Genomic DNA, 17994 nt, shown 5'->3' on the forward strand with positions numbered 1-17994 from the left:
GAAGACCCAACACTGCCAAAAATAATAAATAAATTAAAATAAAATAAATTTTTTTAAAAAAGAAGGGAGATTTCAAGAAAGAGTTCTATGTGCCATTGTAATCCCAACTGCTTGGGGCTCTTTTTCTATTGACTTGAAACTCTTATCCTAAACTTTCCATGCTCAGTAGATGACTGTCCATTCAAGCCAACAGAAAATGATACATGCTATAGAAACTGTCCACGGAAAGAAGCTTTAGGGACTGACTGCCTGCCACTCACTCCTTATCCCATTGCGGCACTTGACGAGTGAAAGCTCAGAGGATTATGGGTCAAAAAAGGTCAGTTGCAACAACTCTCTGGGACTCAGGAAATGCATAATCCTGGGTAAGTCTGGCCAGATGCCTAATAACCTCAGTAACGCCCTCTTAGGTCAGAACCTTGACAACGTGGTTTTTTTTACTTCTCAGCTCTAACAGAAAGGGAGGTTACAGATGATGCCAACACACCAACACGAATGAGTGTGTTTGCAGGACTGTGGGAGTTGGATTGAAACACTAAGAAATACTGAAGTGGCTTTACAAGTGTGAGGGCATGAAAAAACACCCATTTTAAAATAGGGGGGAACTGTTCTTAACAACCTGTAGGACAAATGGATATAATGATAATAATGGCAGGTTATAGACAGACAATCTGCAGTAGAAGTGACATTCTGATATTACTTGATAAATCAGTGAGTGACACACCCAGGTCAACTCCTAAGCTCTTCCCATGAAAAGGCTTTGAGTTCTAACTGCTTTCCCTGTACTTACTAGAAAATTAATGAGGGCTTCCCTGGTGGCGCGGTGGTTGAGAGTCCGCCTGCCAATGCAGGGGAAACAGGTTCGAGCCCTGGTCCAGGGGGATCCCGCGTACCGCGGAGCAGCTGAGCCCGTGCGCCACAACTACTGAGCCTGCACTCTAGAACCCGTGTGCCACAACTACTGAGCCCACGTGCCTAGAGCCCAGCTCTGCGGCAAGAGAGGCCACCACAATGAGACGCCCGCGTACTGCAGTGGTGGGGGGGGCCCACTAGTCGCAACTAGATAAAGCCCATGCAGCAACGAAGACTCAACACAGCCAAAAATAAATAAATAAAATAATTTTTTTAAAAAAAAAGAAAATTAATGAATAGCTTAAAATGAAATCATAAAAAACTGACATCTTCAATTTGACCTGAAGACTTTGAACACAAATATCTTTTGAGAGACAGTTAATGTAGTTAATGTTCCTCAGCTAACTGGGAACCATTGAAAAGGACCCAGAATTGGGAAGTATAGAAAGTTAAACAAAAACACAACCAGAAAAAAAAAACCTGTGTTCCTTTATTGAACTTTATGTGACCTTGAAAGCTCTCAGTAGTCTAAATTGTTTGGTTTTTCAAATGGGGAAACACTTCTATTTTATTCCTGTGCACGATGCACATTAACTTCATAAGATGTTTTCCATTTGAATCTGCTGACCATGAAAATCAGGCTTTTAAAAATTACCTCTGCATTTCATTATCACTGCCAAATCAAAGCATTTATACCAGCACAGTGCTTCCAAATATCAGATTCTAATTCTCCTACAATTAAAAATCTTCTAAAAGTGAAAATCTTCTGGTAATAGAAAGGTTGCATAGTTACATTTCTCTTTTATAACAGCAGGGAAAAAATTGGTTAAGAGAAATGGTAAAACTCTCTGAATTGCAGTAACAATTTATAATACAAATTTAAAAGTCCAAACCAAAGCCATCAATGAAAACCTAGGAAGTTTTCCTCCCTTATTATAACCTATTATCCCAATTTCAGGCCACCAATAAACTGCTAAGGTGATACAAGATTTTGAAACGTTAAGATTTCTGTTTCACAATTTTAAAAAAGTTATGCTATCATTAAGGAACACCTGAACTAAGTCAACCTCCTTTTTTTAAAAATTGAAGTATAGTTGATTTACAATGTTGTGTTAATTTCTGCTGTACAGAAAAGTGATTCAGTTATACATGTATATATATGTTCTTTTTTATATTCTTTTCCATTATGATTTAGCATAGGATATTGCATATAGTTCCCTGTGCTACACAGTAGGACCTTGTTGTTTATCCATTCTATATATAATAACATCTGCTAACCCCAAACTCCAAATCCATCCCTTCTCCAACCCCCTTCTCCAACCCCCTCCCCCTTGGCAGCCACAAGTCAGTTCTCTACATCTGTGAGTCTGTTTCTGTTTTGTAGATGGGTTCCTGTGTGTCATGCTTTACATTCCACATATAAATGATATTATATGGTGTTTGTCTCTTTCTGTAAGTCAACCTCCTTTAATATTTTTTTTTAAAATCAGGCACTCTTTGGGGAACGTTTTAGAAATACTAAAAAGTACAGAAGGATAATATAAGCAACACTTCCCACTGATATACCCACCACTCAACTTAAGAAATAAAATGTTTTAAATATTCTTGCAGCTGCATATGAAGCATTTCACTATCCCTTTTTACTCCTTCCCCACTGGTAACCATTCTACTGAATTGGGAATTTATGATGTACATTCATGCGTCTCTACTTTTACTAGATGTGTATGACTGTTTTTAAAGTTTCTATAGACGAAATCATACTCTATGTATCCTGCCATTTGGTTGTTTTGCTCAACTCTTTTAAGTTTTTTTTTTTTTATGTTTTAACTTTTATGTAGAGAAACTTCAAGAATTTCTCTAGGGTATAAACTAGGAGTAGATCTGCTGGATCTAGGGAAGGCTAACTGTCAACTTTCCTTGATAATACCAAAATCTTTAAGTAGTCATAAGATTTTCTACCACAACCAGCAGTGGACTAGGACTCCCATTTCTCAAACATCCTTGCCAACAACTGACAATGTCAAATTCATAAATTTTTGTTAATCTTCATAGTGTAAAATGGTATGTCTGTTTTAGCTTGTAGGTAGAGCATTTTTTGTATTTTTAAAAAATATATTTGTTGGCCATTTGTGACTCCTCTTTTGTGAGTGATCTGTTCTTCTCCTATGCCCATTTTTAATCTTTTTTCTTTCTTTCTTAAGTATTTTTAGGAGTTATTTATATATATTGAATATAAATCCCATATTGGTTACATGCATTGCTCTCTTTCTGTAGTTTATTTTTTTACTTTGTTGATTATATCTTTTCTATGTATTCATAAATATTTTTACCATTTCCAGTGCTCTACATGCCTTCTAACAGATCCATGTTTCCATCTGGTATCACTTCCCTTCAACCTAAAGATTTTCCTTTAACATTTTTTGTAGTAAAGGTCTGCTGGCAACAAATTATCTCAGTTTTTATTTATCAAGAAATATCCTTATTTCACCCTCACTTTTGAAAGACATTATCACTGGATAGAGAATTCTTGGTTGACTGTTTTCTGCTTTAAGTACTTTAAAGATGTTATTCCATTGTCTTTGGTTTCCTTCTGATTAAAAGTCAGAACTCACTCTTTCCCTTGAATATAATACAATCTTTTTTCCTGGCTGCATTTATGATATGTTCTTTAATTTTGTTTTACAGGAATTTGACTATGAGGTGCTGAGGAATGGTTTTCTTTGTATTTACCCTTCTTGGGTTTTTGCTGAGCTTCCTAGATCTGTGGGCTGTTTTTGTTTGTTTGTTTGCTTGATCAGATTTGGTTAATATTTGGTCACTAATTATTCAAATATTTTTCCTGATATATCATCTCTCTTCTCTACTTCTCAGACTTCAATAACGTATGTTAGACTGCTCAATGCTATTCCACAGGTCACTGAGACCATTAATTTCTTTCTCAATCTTTTTTCTTTTCTCTGTTTCAATTTGAATGATTTCTAATCACCTGTTTTCAAGTTTATTGATCCTTTCTTGTATTGTGTCCTATTTGTTAATCCCATTGGATGGAATTTTGACTTTGAATACTATACGTTCAGTTCTAGAATTTCCATTTGGTTCTTCTCCAGTTTACATTTATCTCCTATAATTCTTCATATTTTCACACATAATATCCACATTTTCCAGTAGTCTCTTCAACATATTTATCATTGTTATTTTAATATCCTCTGCTAATTCCAAAAATCTTTGTTGTCTGTGGGTCTACTTCTATTGACTGATTTTTTTTTTTTACTATGGATCATACTTTCCTTTCTCTTTACAAATCTAGTAGCTTCTGATGGTGTAGTAGACATTTTGGATGATATGTTGTAGAGAGTTTGGATTCTGTTATCTTCCTCTTAAGAGTGTTGAATTTTGTTCCAACATGCCAATAAATCACTGGCAGTTCACCTTGTTCATATGGAGTCTTGGTTTTAGGTTTTATTAGGGTGACTCTGTTTTGGTTTTCCTCTTAATTTTCCTTAGTCCTGGGATGTAGTTTTTTTTATTCTGAAGCCTTGGACCTTCTGGAGTTTCAGTGAAAAGCTCAAACTGTTTACCCAAGCAAGCCCCTTTGACTTAGTGAGGTTCAAACTCCAAACTCTGTCTCTCCTGCATTACCCAACTGCTGAAATCTCTGTCCAGCTCCAGCCTTCTGGCTGCTATTTTCCGCTGGACTCCTTTGAGTTTTACCCCACATGTGCACATGTCAGGGGTCAGCCAAGAATGGAAGGGCAGTTGATACTTATATTTTGGGCTCTCTCTGTGGCTCCTTCATTTAGGAGGTCTATCACTCAATTTCCAGGCACTCTGGAAGCCTCAGACTAACTCCTCCAACCAGTGAAACTATGATTTTCATCTTGAGTTCTAACTGCCCTGTGCCTGCAGATCAGAGAGCTCCCCCAAAGGAAAAAGCATTTAAAAGTGGATCTTATCTAATGTGGTACCCTTCATCTAAAGATCTAAAACTCTTCAGTTTCTTACTATCTTTAGTCACTCTTCGGTGCTTTCAAACTTTTTTTAAGTGTTTTTCCAACGTTTATAATTATTATTGGCAGGACGATCAGTGTGATAGAACCTACTCTTTCCAAAAGACAGAACCTTGATGAACAGATGCAAATTTTAGTGGACGCTAGTTTTCCAAATCTTTTATGGTTTATGGTATTAAAAATACCTTGTTTAAGAAATTCTTTCCTATCCCAAAGTCATAAATTCAATTTGTATATTTTATTCTAAAAATATTTTTTCTAAAGGTTTTTTTAAAAAAATTTTTGATCTTTAATTCACTTGGATTTTATTTTCTGTACTTGGGTTAGACTAGGGATTCATTTTTATTTTACAAGCAGATAAACAAATTTTCCCAGTACCATTCCTGAAGAGTCTATTCTTTCCACTCTGGCTCATGAAGCATACCATGTCATAAATCTAGTCTCAAATCTATATATCTCAGTCTGTTCCAGCCTCTCTCTTCAGTTCCAGTGTTTTATTTGTCTATCCTTGCACACATACTGCAACATCTTAATTATTACATTGTTATAGTATGTCTTGTTATCTGGGAGAGCAAGTCCCTCCACATTGTTCTCCAAAATTGCTTTGCCCATTCTTGGCCCTTTAGTTTTTCAAATAAATTTTAGAATCAATTTGTTGAATTACCTGAAAAGCCCTGCTGTGGAGAATTAACATCTTTAAAATATCAAGTCTTCTCATCCACAAACTTGGTATATTTTTCCATTCAGGTCTTCTTTCATGTCTCTTGAATTTTCCCCCAAATTATATTTTTATTGTATTATACTTTATAATAATTTTTAAAATTCTTTTTTCTTAAATCATTATCTTTCAACCAATTTACCCCATTTTACTCTGCCTTATTAAATGAATTCCAACAAAATTATTTACTAAAGCTATAAATTGTGAGATTTATTTCATAATACACAATCAAAAGGATAATAACAATAATTTAACACTCATTTGCAAACAATTTTTTATGTTATGGATTTATCAAGTATCTTATCCTGTGCACTTACCAAGAAGCTCCATGGTCTCTACTTTCAGAATCCATGAAATTAGAGTCCAAAAACATATCTTTGTAGATTCGACCAACGAGGCAATACATATCTGAAGCAACTTGCCCTTCGCTTTGCACCAGGGGAATCATAATGTCAAGAGCTTTTGCTCTATCTCCAGGGAGATTTCTCCTAAGGTAGAGGAGGGAAACATCATTGTTTCAGTATAGATTACAGAAGCAGTTTAGGCCAATTATCTTTTAAAAACTCTATTTAATATATTGATTCACATTAGTGAAGTTTGGCAGGATAAAAACAACAATTATATTTTGAGAGTCTTCTGTAAATATTTTTATCCTATTGCATGTCTACTGCGTCTAACAAGGATTTCTTTGAGTTGCTTTTCTGCTAATGGTGATAGATTTGTGCTTATCCATCCATAGTCCTTCCAATTTCCCTGCAGTCTCTGTGCAAATTTAAGTTGATGGAGTGAGATTAGGAATGCAGTCTGTGGCCTTGAATGGGGCAGAGTCAAGGAATCCAAACAGAGACAAAACCCTGATGCTAGAGGTTTCAATGGCTTTTACTCTGAAACACTGAGCAAACTAATTCACAGACAATACCAAGAATCCAACTGTAACCCAAGAGTCACTTATTTTCTACACGTGGCCAACTGATTAGCTAAGGAAGCTGCTTTATATAGCTCATTTTAAAATCAGCGAGTACGTATAGATTGTTCTCAAAGATTAAAATTCTCTTAAGAATTATTTCTTGAACCTTGAAAGCATTATGCTAAGTGAAGGAAGCCAGTCACAAAGACTACATGTTGTATGAGCTCATCATATGAAATGTCCAGAGTAGGCAAATCTATGGAGACAGAAAGTAGATTTGTGGTTGCCTAGGCTTGGGGGATTTGAGAGGAAATGGGAGGGTGACTGCTAATGGGCAGGGGGCTTTTTTTGGTGGTGATACAAATGCTTTAAAAGCCTTGGTGTTCACGGTCACACAACTCTGTTAATACACTAAAATCCATTGAATCATAGTACACTTTAAATAAAATTGTATGGTATATGAATTATATTTCAATAAAACTGTTATATAAAAAGAGTTATTTGTATTCTCAACTATTATTTTAAATCTTTCTGTGCGTGAAATTCCTTTTTACACTTTGTACTAAATACCTTGAGTTTAGAATAATGCTGCATACAAATACATTTATCATTTCATTCTATTCTATTTTAGGAAAGAGACAAAATATGGATAAAGGAAAATATGAGGCTCTATGGACTTTCATTTTTCATTTCAATATAGAATATATTTCATTCCGTCTTTCATTTCATCTTTCAAAAAGGATTTATTTGGAAACCAGTTGAAACAGATAGTCTCTGGAGGTTTCATCTCACTCTGCCAAATCTAAAGAAAAAGATGTTTAATAAATGGGGAGATAAAATAGACTTTCAGTATACATGTACTGATAAAGTTAGCAATTTCTAGAGTTTGGGTAGATAAAAAAGGAAACACACAATCTCTGGTTTAAGAGCATGCTGACTTTTCTTTGGAGACAAAAGCAGGAGAACCTAGTGATGAAGAACAGAAATACCAGCATCAGCTAGATCTGGGTTTGAGCCCCAGTTTTATGATACGCTTACTCCACCTCTTCAGTTTCCTCATTGGTAAAATAATTAAGCCTTCATGGCAAATGAATTGATAGATGTGAGGTCCCCTCCCTTTTTCTTTCTATCATTCTCTCCAGTTGTAGTAATTACATACATATTCATCTCTCCGCCATGGCAGAGAACAGCACTACTAAGTTTTGGACAGTTCAGTGCTCTAGGCCTCTCTATGGCCAGTGCAGGGATGATCCTCCACAGTGACTCTGGGTAGAAAGTGGCACTGAGGTAGGTGCCAGCCATGATGCCAACAGAAGGCGTGGAGGCAGGACTGGAAGCAGCAGTGTTAGTCCTGGTCCTAGAAGATTCATGGACACATGACCTAAAATGTAGCCCACAGAGTTTTAATTATAATTAGGTATGTTCAGGGCAATCCCAGTGAACATATTCTCTGGTTAGGAATATGTTCACCTAGATATAACTATCCCTACTCTAGTTAATTTTTGTGTAAATAATCATTTGGTGTTGAGTATATTTAAAGATAACATCATATCCATGGAATTTAAAAAATCCTAAAAAATATATAAATAGCAAATACAAATTTTGACAGAGAAGAAAAAGAATTTTTATAACTTAAATATACAAGCATTGAGGGACATTTTTTTACTGACAAAAAAGTCAGAAAAAATCGGAATGCATGCTTCCTATATTTTACATGGTTGAAGTAGAAATATTAACATTACATTCTAATAAGGAGTGGTTGCAAGGCTATAGCAAAAACATACCATAGAAAGAATACGGAGGTTAAAAAATAATGTTAGCACATTGTGGATGGAAACTTTTTCTTCTTACCTATTCAGTGCAAATGCATAATGAAACTTCACATGGTGATGGGAGGCCAAATCAAAGGTTGGCAGCTTTTCTAAAGTCTCTACCAGCTTCACAATAGAATCATAGTCCTTTTAAACAAGAGGAGAATAACATAGAATTAAACCATTGGGAGAAAGTCCTGACAATGAAATGCCTTTGGCCAACCAGCTACCTGAATCTAAGAAGGGCATTTAAAAAAAGAACTAGAACCCATGGAATACTTTGAAGAATCTAAAACCAAGAAGAAACCGTTTGTTTGTTTAAATAAGGGGTTTGGATTATATAGATAAAGCATTAGAAATATTGAGTTACCACATCTGACCTAAAAAACAATAAACCATCTAACATGATAATGCTACATCATCTAAATATGGGTGGTTTACTTCTCCCTGGAGCCAGATTCCTGGTATTCAAGGTCTTATCAATTACTTTCAGGGAAATAATTTCCAAAATATCAAGGACATGGAGCAACTAATTGAACTTCTGTTATAAGTAACAAAACTATTTCGTTTCAACACAAGTAAGCTCTTTAGTCATGGAATCCTAAGCGCCACACTTTTTCCACGTATGCGAATCTTTGTTGTCCACATGAAGCTTTACTTGGGCCTGAAAGGTTGGGAATAAGAAACCAGAAGTCGCTTAAATTTTACTGTAAAAATCCAAAAGCAAATCCCCAACTCAGAGAGGATTTCATTCTACTTACCATAATTTAAAAATTTAAGACATCCCAATAAAAATAATATTTCATGTTCATGCTTTACTTTATATATTTTTAAGTTATTTTTATAATTAATCAATTGCACATTTCATACTTCTATCTAGTTAGACCCAGCACTATCAATTTCAAGCAACACAAATTCCAGGAGTAAGAGATATGTCTGGAAAGCTCTAAAAATTTCTGCTATTTGCCAAAACAAAGCTTTCACTTATTGACTGCTGGGTGTGCCGGAGGCTAATGGAATGGAACAGGCAGTCTGCAGATTAGCTATGCATGCAAATTTTTCTTTTTGTTCTTTTGGAGGAAACAGTCAGACCTTTACCGTACAAGTCTTTCACAATCACTGATGGTTAACTTATATGAGTCTGTTTCATTTATCATAAAATCTCTGGATGGAAAGCTTAGGAGAGTCAATAAAAAATTACATGTAGTGACATGAATGACTTAATAGCTAACTAAAACTGGATATTAACAATGCCTCATGCCTCCAACATGCTACACGACAAAGACGTGACTTTGAGCAGCTTCTCACCTGGATATCTCTGTAGGAAAGTAACAGATTTATGACAATATCTGCTGTCAGGACTTCAATATTATCCACTCGCTGTCGAATTCTTGCCAATTCAGCTGCCAATTCTTTACCAGTGTATAAGTTACGAGCTTTCCTGATATCGTTGAGTATAGATTCCCGGAAATACTGGCTGGTGGGAAGACACACATTTTTTAGAGTTAATATTAGAAAGGATTTCAATGAAAAGCAGTGATCTTATAAGGAAACGAATGACATCTGCAGCATTCGTACCTTTCAGTTCGTTAAGACGCACAGAATGAACACCTTATCTATCTGGGATTATTTAAAAACTGGGGCATCCTATTCTTTTACACTCTGCCTTGCTTCAGTAAGAATTAAAGGTAAAGACACTCCATGATAATGAATTTTCCAAGACCCTGCAATGTACCACTTAAAATGCTAAAATTTTATTTTTCATTTTATTGTTTTGAGTAGAAATTGTTCTAAATAAATTAGGTGTGCCTGTGATCTGAACATAATATAACATTTTCCTTCTGATCCAGCATCATCATTTATCAACCTAAATGACTGCTCTTAACTAAAATATAATAGTGCTTTCAGCAATTTTTAGAGAGTTCTTGTCCTTACACTAAAAGTCTCTGGACATTTATTCAGATAATATTTCTGTACTTGGAACATATTTTTAGCTCTACCATTACTACAACACAGTTAACAGTCTTTTTTTTTTCTGATTTCAAGTTGTTCTCCTCTGAATAAAGTGGACAAAATGCAAGAGGTGGACTAGGCAGCATCTATTTTATCCACTTAGAGGGTATTATATATTTTTCCCTGGTTCTTGGCTGAGTACTGCATGTAAGAAACATCTGATAAGTTGCACAAATAAATGAAGTAGATGAACACTTCATTATCACCACCAAATAACATTACTAAACTTTACCTGGAACTTGCTTGTGCCACCTTCAAAAGTTGAATGAAACGATCCACAAGAGGTAAGCAGATGGGTCCAAGGAGCAGCTCAAAGTTCGGCTGCATGAGCTCTGTCAAGCCCTTCATGAAGCTGCTATCACAGCAGTAGACCTTGTTATGTGGAGTTATCATGTAAGGAATAAATGTGTAGTTCCCAGTGCACATCTGTGGAAAGAGGAGGCGCCAGAAGGTGGTGAGCTGGCCTGCAGACTCCATACTGACGTAACCCTAAATCCTACTTTTAAATAATAATCCTGAATGTGAAAGTAAATTTTAAAAAAACCTCATTTCCTATTTAATGACCTATGAAAATGGAAATCTCTTCCAATTTCTTTAATTTCTTACTTCAAATAATTAGGACTTACAGATGATTTTTAAAAAGTATGGCACAGTCTCTATCAATTGATTAAATATTTATTCACCATTTCTCATGGCTAAGGCAAAATGATATATGCTGTAGGTAAAACAGGGTAGCTTAAAACACAGCCTTTGGCCTTCAGGGAACTTAAACTTTAGTCAGAGAGACACAGCATAAATACATGGAAATGATAAGAGCTAACATTTCAGGGCTGCCCACGTGACAGCAATGTGTGAGTGATGCCAGAATGAGCTGCTCCCCTCCAGGCTGCTCTATCGCCGTTGTGGCTCCATTAGTGTCCCAGTTCCTAAAGCTAGAGACCCTGAAGTTATCCTTGATGCTTCCATTTCCTTCCACAGCCTATCAAAGTCCTGTCTACTCCACCTCGTATTGGTCCATTTCCCTCCATCTTCTCTGCCAACACTGCAGACCATGCCACCGACATACCTGGCCCGAGCCATTGTAATTGGCTTTTGGCTGGGCTCTCTGCTTCTCTTCTTGCCCATCAATCTATTTTCTACCCAGCTGTCAAAGTGATCTTTCAACAACCTGTATCAGATGACTTCCCTCAGGTGCTTCAAGCCCCCTCGTTTGCTCCTGGCATGAAGATAAAACAGGTCACTGTAGCCTACAAGGGCTTGACTATCCAAACGCTGCCTCTCTCTCTCTCCAGCCTCAGCCTGCGCCACTCTCCGCTCACTCAGCACCGCCTTCTGTCTGCTCCTGATGATGTCAAGTGAGGGTGCACTAGTGCAAACAAAAGTGGAGGTGGGAAGTATAAAGGAGAAATTGAACTGGACACCCCTGAGTCAGCGAGTCTTGACCAGAGCTTGGGGCTCAGGGAAGGAGAAGTGAATACAAAAGGGTTTCAAACTCTATATGCTGGTCAGCGGGAATCATGGAAGGATTCAGAGCAGGGAAGAAAACATAAACAAAGTTGTGCATTTTGACAGTCTGGCCAGAAAACGGAAAGAACTGAAAGAGAAAGAAACGAGATTTAAGGAAATTAGGTGGGAAGCTACAAAGCATGACCAGATTGGCAGCAGCAACAGTGGACGTGTGCACTTGACATCAAGAAGAAAAAATCATCGAGACGAGCCAGCTGATTACAGATATTGAGAGAGAGGAAGAGGAAAGCAACAAGGGGGACTCCACAGTTGTAAATGGGGCTCCTTAAAGAAGGGTGGGATCCTTAACAAAAAGCAAGAATTCAGAAGGTGGAACCAGACTTAATTATATGAACAGATTACACTCGGGGGCACTTGATATGTATCAGGTAACGAATCACACACAGAGCCTGACTTCCAGTTAAAATATGAGAAGAACTTCAAGTGGGTGAGATTTGATTTGGGGTGGTTAGGGTGACATGCACACTTTTGAAAGGTTGGGATTTAAGAGGAACAGGACATCTAAAGGGATAATGTCCAAAACAGAGTTGGACATGTGTCATTGGAATGTAAAAGAGTTTCAAGCCAAAATACAGACCTGGTAATTCTTTGGCATGGCTGAATCTGAGGAAATGGGAGAGACTTCTAAGAGAAAAATCCAGAGAGAAAGCAAAAAGCAGGGGGCTGAAAACTAGAATGAGATGGGTGGAAAACTCTATTTATCACTGTTCTAGGGAGTCCAGGAGCCCAAATTATTTGTTCCATGTCAGAATTACAGAGAACGATGCATCACTTCTCTTATCCTTCGAACTAAACCAATGAGAGCAAACATTTATTCACCTTGGCATGTGCCAGGGGATGAATGGCCATACATTCACAACAGCCCACTGAGGGGAGGGATCTTGTCTCCATTTTACAGGTGAGGGTTCAGGTAAGGTTTGGCAAGGTCACACAGCTGCACTGTGATGTGTCTGGGACTCCAGCCCAGGATCTCCGTCTCCAGAGGGCCTGCCATTATGGCTTGGGGGCTGGGCACCCTCCGGCCTGGATTTGACCTGCCGGCACACCAACCCCTTTGCCTCTGGTCACCTTGCACGGACCCCTGCATGAGCCAAGTTACTGCCTTGTAGCAAACAGATGAGAAGTGTCAAATGCCCTTACAGCTAGGTTTAATTATTTATGAACATGTTAATCTTTGAGGCACTTGTATTTCAGGTAATGAAGCAGAAACTGGACATGACTTCCATTTAAAGTGCGAGAAGAACCTCCAAAGGTTGAGATTTGATTTTTGTTATTTATTTATTTATTTATTTTTTGCGGTACGCGGACCTCTCACTGTTGTGGCCTCTCTCGTTGCGGAGCACAGGCTCCGGACACGCAGGCGCAGCGGCCATGGCTCACGGGCCCAGCCGCTCCGCGGCACGTGGGATCTTCCCGGACCCGGGCACGAACCCGTGTCCCCTGCATCGGCAGGCGGACTCTCAACCACTGCGCCACCAGGGAAGCCCTGAGATTTGATTTTTAAATCAAGCACATTAAATTGTTCCTTTTGCAAGTTCTCCTTCATGGACCAATAATTGGAAGACGAGTGGGGAAGAGGAAAAATAAACATATCCTGCTACTCAAATGTTACCAAGATCCCACAGGAGGTCCACCATTTTAATCCTTTTACCCAAGCCACTGTCTAAACAGAAAAGAAAGGCAAGTATATCAAGAGATTGCTTTTCAAAGTTTCTGGAGCTTAAACTATGAAGGAGCTATATAAAAGAGCAACAGAATCAAATACTCTTGTTTTAGGTAAGCACTTGGACTCAAAATTACAAAAGAAAGGCTCTGAATCTTCTAAGTCACAAAATAAGGACAAACAGATGAGAAGCCAATAAACCAGAAAAGCACTATTAGTGTTTCTTCTGTGGCTGGATAAAGTTCTGTATCCTCAGAAGCCTTAATACCATGCGTATCTGTGTACAAGACATGAACCAGCACACATTATTACTGAAACACTGGATATTGGGGAATAATGCATCTGTGTAAAACTAATTCTGGGAGAGGATGACTATCAGATGTCTGGTGTGTGTTGAGCAGTAGGTGGGTAAAGAGAGAAAATGAGAGTCATGCAAACAGCAGAGGAAATCAGATTCCGGAAACTGTCTTCACACCCCATGGGATGAGGTTTCAGAATCCTTGTTGAAGGTATTCAGCATGCTAAGGCTTTCCCAAGTTCCTGGCCTCACTGCTCTTTTTGGAGTCTCTTCCCTATGTTTCTAAGGCTATATTTTTTTTCAATGTCCCATTGTTTATGGCCAAAAAAGGGGGAGAGCAGTAAACAGCAGGAGGCACATGGATGCTTCTAGGCCTGAGCTGAGAGCCAGCCCAGCGAGCATGCAGCGGGGAGAAAGTGTACGTGCGGCGAGCGGGGAGTGGGGTGTGGACTTCGGATTGTGTTTTTTTAATTTATTAATTTATTAATTTAAACATCTTTATTGGAGTATACTTGCTTTACAATGTTGTGTTATTTTCTGCTGTATAACAGAGTGAATCAGCTACATGTATACATATATCCCCGTATCTCCTCCCTCTTGCATCTCCCTCCCACCCTTCATGTTTTTTAAAAAGATAACAGCTGCTGAGAAAAGCATCATTTTTCAAAATGATGAACATTAATAATAAGGGAACATTTATTTCCCAAGCTGGCTCACATATAACTTAGAAATATCATTACTGCAATTTCTATTTACAGATCGCTACCAAACCTCGAGTTTGAAATAACTAATAATCCAAAGCAAATAAAAGCAATGACTGTGTGATCAAGAAAAGACATTTCAGGTGCAACAACTGTCTTTTATTAATAAGATACTAATTCTAAAATATTTAAACCTACTTCTCGAAAAAGAAAGACCACAGCACATTTCTTTACATTTCAAAATACTAAGGCATGATCATAAAATAACAAGGCTGATCTCTCCGGCCCATGCTTGTTTTCATGGCTATAAAAACACACAGCTCAAAATCTAAATGTATTCTCTCCGATTATCTTCACTGCTTTTGTTTTAAGAAATAATAATGCCAATTCTGTTTTTCAATTTTTAAAGGTTACATAAAGGTGAACATAAGTATGTATGGAAAATGAATTAAGCTTCTGGGAAGATATGCTCTCAGCAGTCAAACATATTGAAATATATGCTCAAAATACTCAACTTTTGAGAAGGACACCCAGCACTGGAAACACAGCAGCTTACTCAAGTCAGTGGGTGACTTATTCATAACGTGCAGTATAAGGTCAACTTATAAACCTGCTTCCCCACACATCCAACCCATCACTGGGCATGATTTGCTCTTCCCTGCCATTCAGGTAAATGCCAACTCCTCTGAAAGACCTTCCATTCCCGCTTGAGGGAAGGGGCGCCCATTCTTTGACACACTACCTTATGTTAATTTCTAATTTGTTTGTTTGCTTATTTGCTTGACCTTCAGCCCCAGCAAGACTCCAGCACTTCTCAGTTGTTGTCTCCTGGGACAGTTATGAATGGGTTGTCTCTACTTTCAGCCTTCATAGTGAGTCTCTTGTGGCACCAAGCCCAAAACCTGGCACACAGCTCATGTTCCATCAACATTTGCTTCACAAAATCTGTTACACTGAATTGATGCATGAAGCAGTAATTGTTCATTTCCTGTTGAGATGTGAAGAATGAGTTTATCATGGCAACATTATTTATGCTGCAATGAGTCTCTGATCTGAACTCTTAAATTTCTTAAATCTTTACTTCTTAAATTTCCAAACTAAGGGAAATTTACCCATTGTACTTTTAATCTTATCCTCATCTTAAATGGAATCATGTGCAGATCTTTATGTAGTATGTTATTTCATTCTAAGTTTCAGAGATACATTCTTTAAGGTTTTAAATACTGGCTTACCTTCCAAAATGAAAAACCATTGGCATAACAAGGCTGATTTCAGAATATATTATAATTATCTTTCATGCATTTAAAAAATTTTTAATTTATTTTAATCACTTTTTAACTTTTGTTTAATTCTGTGTGGAGGGTAAGAACTTTGCAGTGTGGTTTCAAAGGTCTTAAAGTGTGGTCTATAAGACTTAGGAACCTGGACTTCCCTGGTGGCGCAGTGGTTAAAAATCTGCCTGCCAATGCAGGGTACACGGGTTTAAGCCCTGGTCCGGGAAGATCCCACATGCCGCGGAGCACCTAAGCCCGTGCGCCACAACTACTGAGCCTGTGTGCCACAACTACTGAAGCCCGCACACCTAGAGCCCATGCTCCGCAACAGGAGAAGCCATCGCAATGAAAAGCCCACGCACCACAATGAAGAGTAGCCCCCGCTCGCCACAGCTAGAGAAAGCCCGTGGGCAGCAATGAAGACCCAATGCAGCCAAAAATAAATAAATTTAATTTTAAAAAAGAATAGAATGTGTGTGATATTATGAAAGGAAAAAAAAGGACTTAGGAACTTAAGTCAGTACCAATATAAAGATGATAGAGGTATGTATATATCAATATATCGATACAAATCTCCATTTGTGTGTGTGTACATGTGTATATGTGTGTATATTTATAATTTGTATATATAGTGTATATATACAGTGTATATATAGACATAGATATCTATATATGTATATATACAGATATACATATACATATGTGTGTGTATCAGTGTATGTATATATGCTGCTTTAGTAAAACCCATAATTACACAAAATTGAATACAGTACGGAATTTTTTTTCTAAAACATAATTATATATAGAAGAAAACAGGTATCACTGTCATCTCCCATTAGTATAAAGTGTCACTATAAAGGAATATTTATGTAAAATAACCCATATTTATATTGATATGTTAGAAATTCTAAAGAGGAAAAAAAGAAATAGAAATTAATAATTGTGGAAATGGAAAATATACCAGAGATCAGTTGATGGAAAAGAAAAGATAAAAAAGTTTCTGGAAGGTTTAAGTAAAATACTCACAGTATTCTTCTGGCAAATGATTTCCTGAAAAATGAGAAAAGAGAAAAGTAAAGCAGAAGTTAATACAAAATTAATTCAACTAATTAATTAAAATAGTCTGTAGAAAAATTTGTATTAATGATTTTATTATTTATTAATTTAGCAATTGGAAATTTAAAATATGAACAGAAGGTATAGAGTAAGCTTCTGCATCTAAGTTTACAGTCTGATGGAGGACACAAGAATGCACAAAGGTACCATCTACGGTTGAAGGAAAACAGCATAAACACGTAGAATACAAAACCCGAATAACCAAAAAATCATTTCTGCAGAGTATGTATGTACAGAATTATCTTATAGCTACAATCTGTTTGGGAAGAGATTTAAACGAGTTTGCTTTCCCAAAGCACAATCTCACTTATGCCCTGGGAAGAAACCTAGCAGCATGCTTGGAATAAAGCTGGAAATAAAGGGTATTGGCTACTTGTCAGAGTGGGCAAATCCACATGTAGACAATAAGAACATCTGACAATAACTAGTCATAAATATTGTTACGTATTGTTCCATAAGAAGTGAAATGTGATAAGTACACTGCAGGCAGTGTCCCTATCTTCTAGGCTGTGAGAAATAAGTGAGATCATGCAAATAACGTGGCTATACCGTGTCTGGTGTATAGCAAGTTCTCAATAAAGCTAGCTAACATATTATTATTCCTAGACTTTAAAATGACTAGAGATGTGGAAGAGACAATCTAGAAGAGTCTGTGGCATAAGGGCTTCACTGAGGTTGGGGAATCATGATTTAGGAAGGAGAGATGGGACAGTGTTTTGGAAAAGATGGCATGTATGTTGCCATGGAAACAGGAAATGTAAGGCATTCGTGGAGCCTAAAGGGTGGGCCATCTGGCTAAGAAAAGGAGCTAGCTCAGGCAAGGTAAGAGAGGAGCAGAGGAGGAACGCAAGGCCCAGGGGACCAGCTGTCATTCATTCCAGGATCAATATGGGGCAAAAGGGAACTTAGGAGGGCTTTGGCTTGGAGCAGCATGTAAGATTTTTGAATGTTTAAGGGTAACAGATGAGGAAACAAAAATCTATAGAGGAAGAAATTGTGCAGCATAATTGTGAGAGTCATAAAGATGTATATAAAATACTAAAAGAGACCCAACAATACCTCACAATCTTGCTGATGAAAAAAGAACATATACACATTTATAAAGAA

At 37.4% G+C, this 17994-nt stretch overlaps 1 protein-coding gene across 2 annotated transcripts in view; it reads right to left on the reverse strand.

The window, feature by feature from the left end:
• MAP3K5 (mitogen-activated protein kinase kinase kinase 5) overlaps nucleotides 1-17994 on the reverse strand; it is a 222076-nt gene that overhangs the window by 122118 nt on the left and 81964 nt on the right. Inside the window, exons 3-7 of one of the 2 annotated variants that reach the window (XM_059083975.2) lie at nucleotides 16798-16821; nucleotides 10541-10734; nucleotides 9604-9772; nucleotides 8336-8442; nucleotides 5895-6065 (exon numbers count right to left, since the gene is read on the reverse strand). In XM_059083975.2, the coding sequence (XP_058939958.1) occupies nucleotides 5895-6065; nucleotides 8336-8442; nucleotides 9604-9772; nucleotides 10541-10734; nucleotides 16798-16821 (665 nt within the window). The remainder of the gene's footprint in view (nucleotides 1-5894; nucleotides 6066-8335; nucleotides 8443-9603; nucleotides 9773-10540; nucleotides 10735-16797; nucleotides 16822-17994) is intronic. The other variant, XM_059083977.2, reaches the window with a different exon arrangement.

This window comes from Kogia breviceps, chromosome 13 (assembly GCF_026419965.1).
Source record: "Kogia breviceps isolate mKogBre1 chromosome 13, mKogBre1 haplotype 1, whole genome shotgun sequence".
Lineage (NCBI taxonomy): Eukaryota > Metazoa > Chordata > Mammalia > Artiodactyla > Physeteridae > Kogia > Kogia breviceps.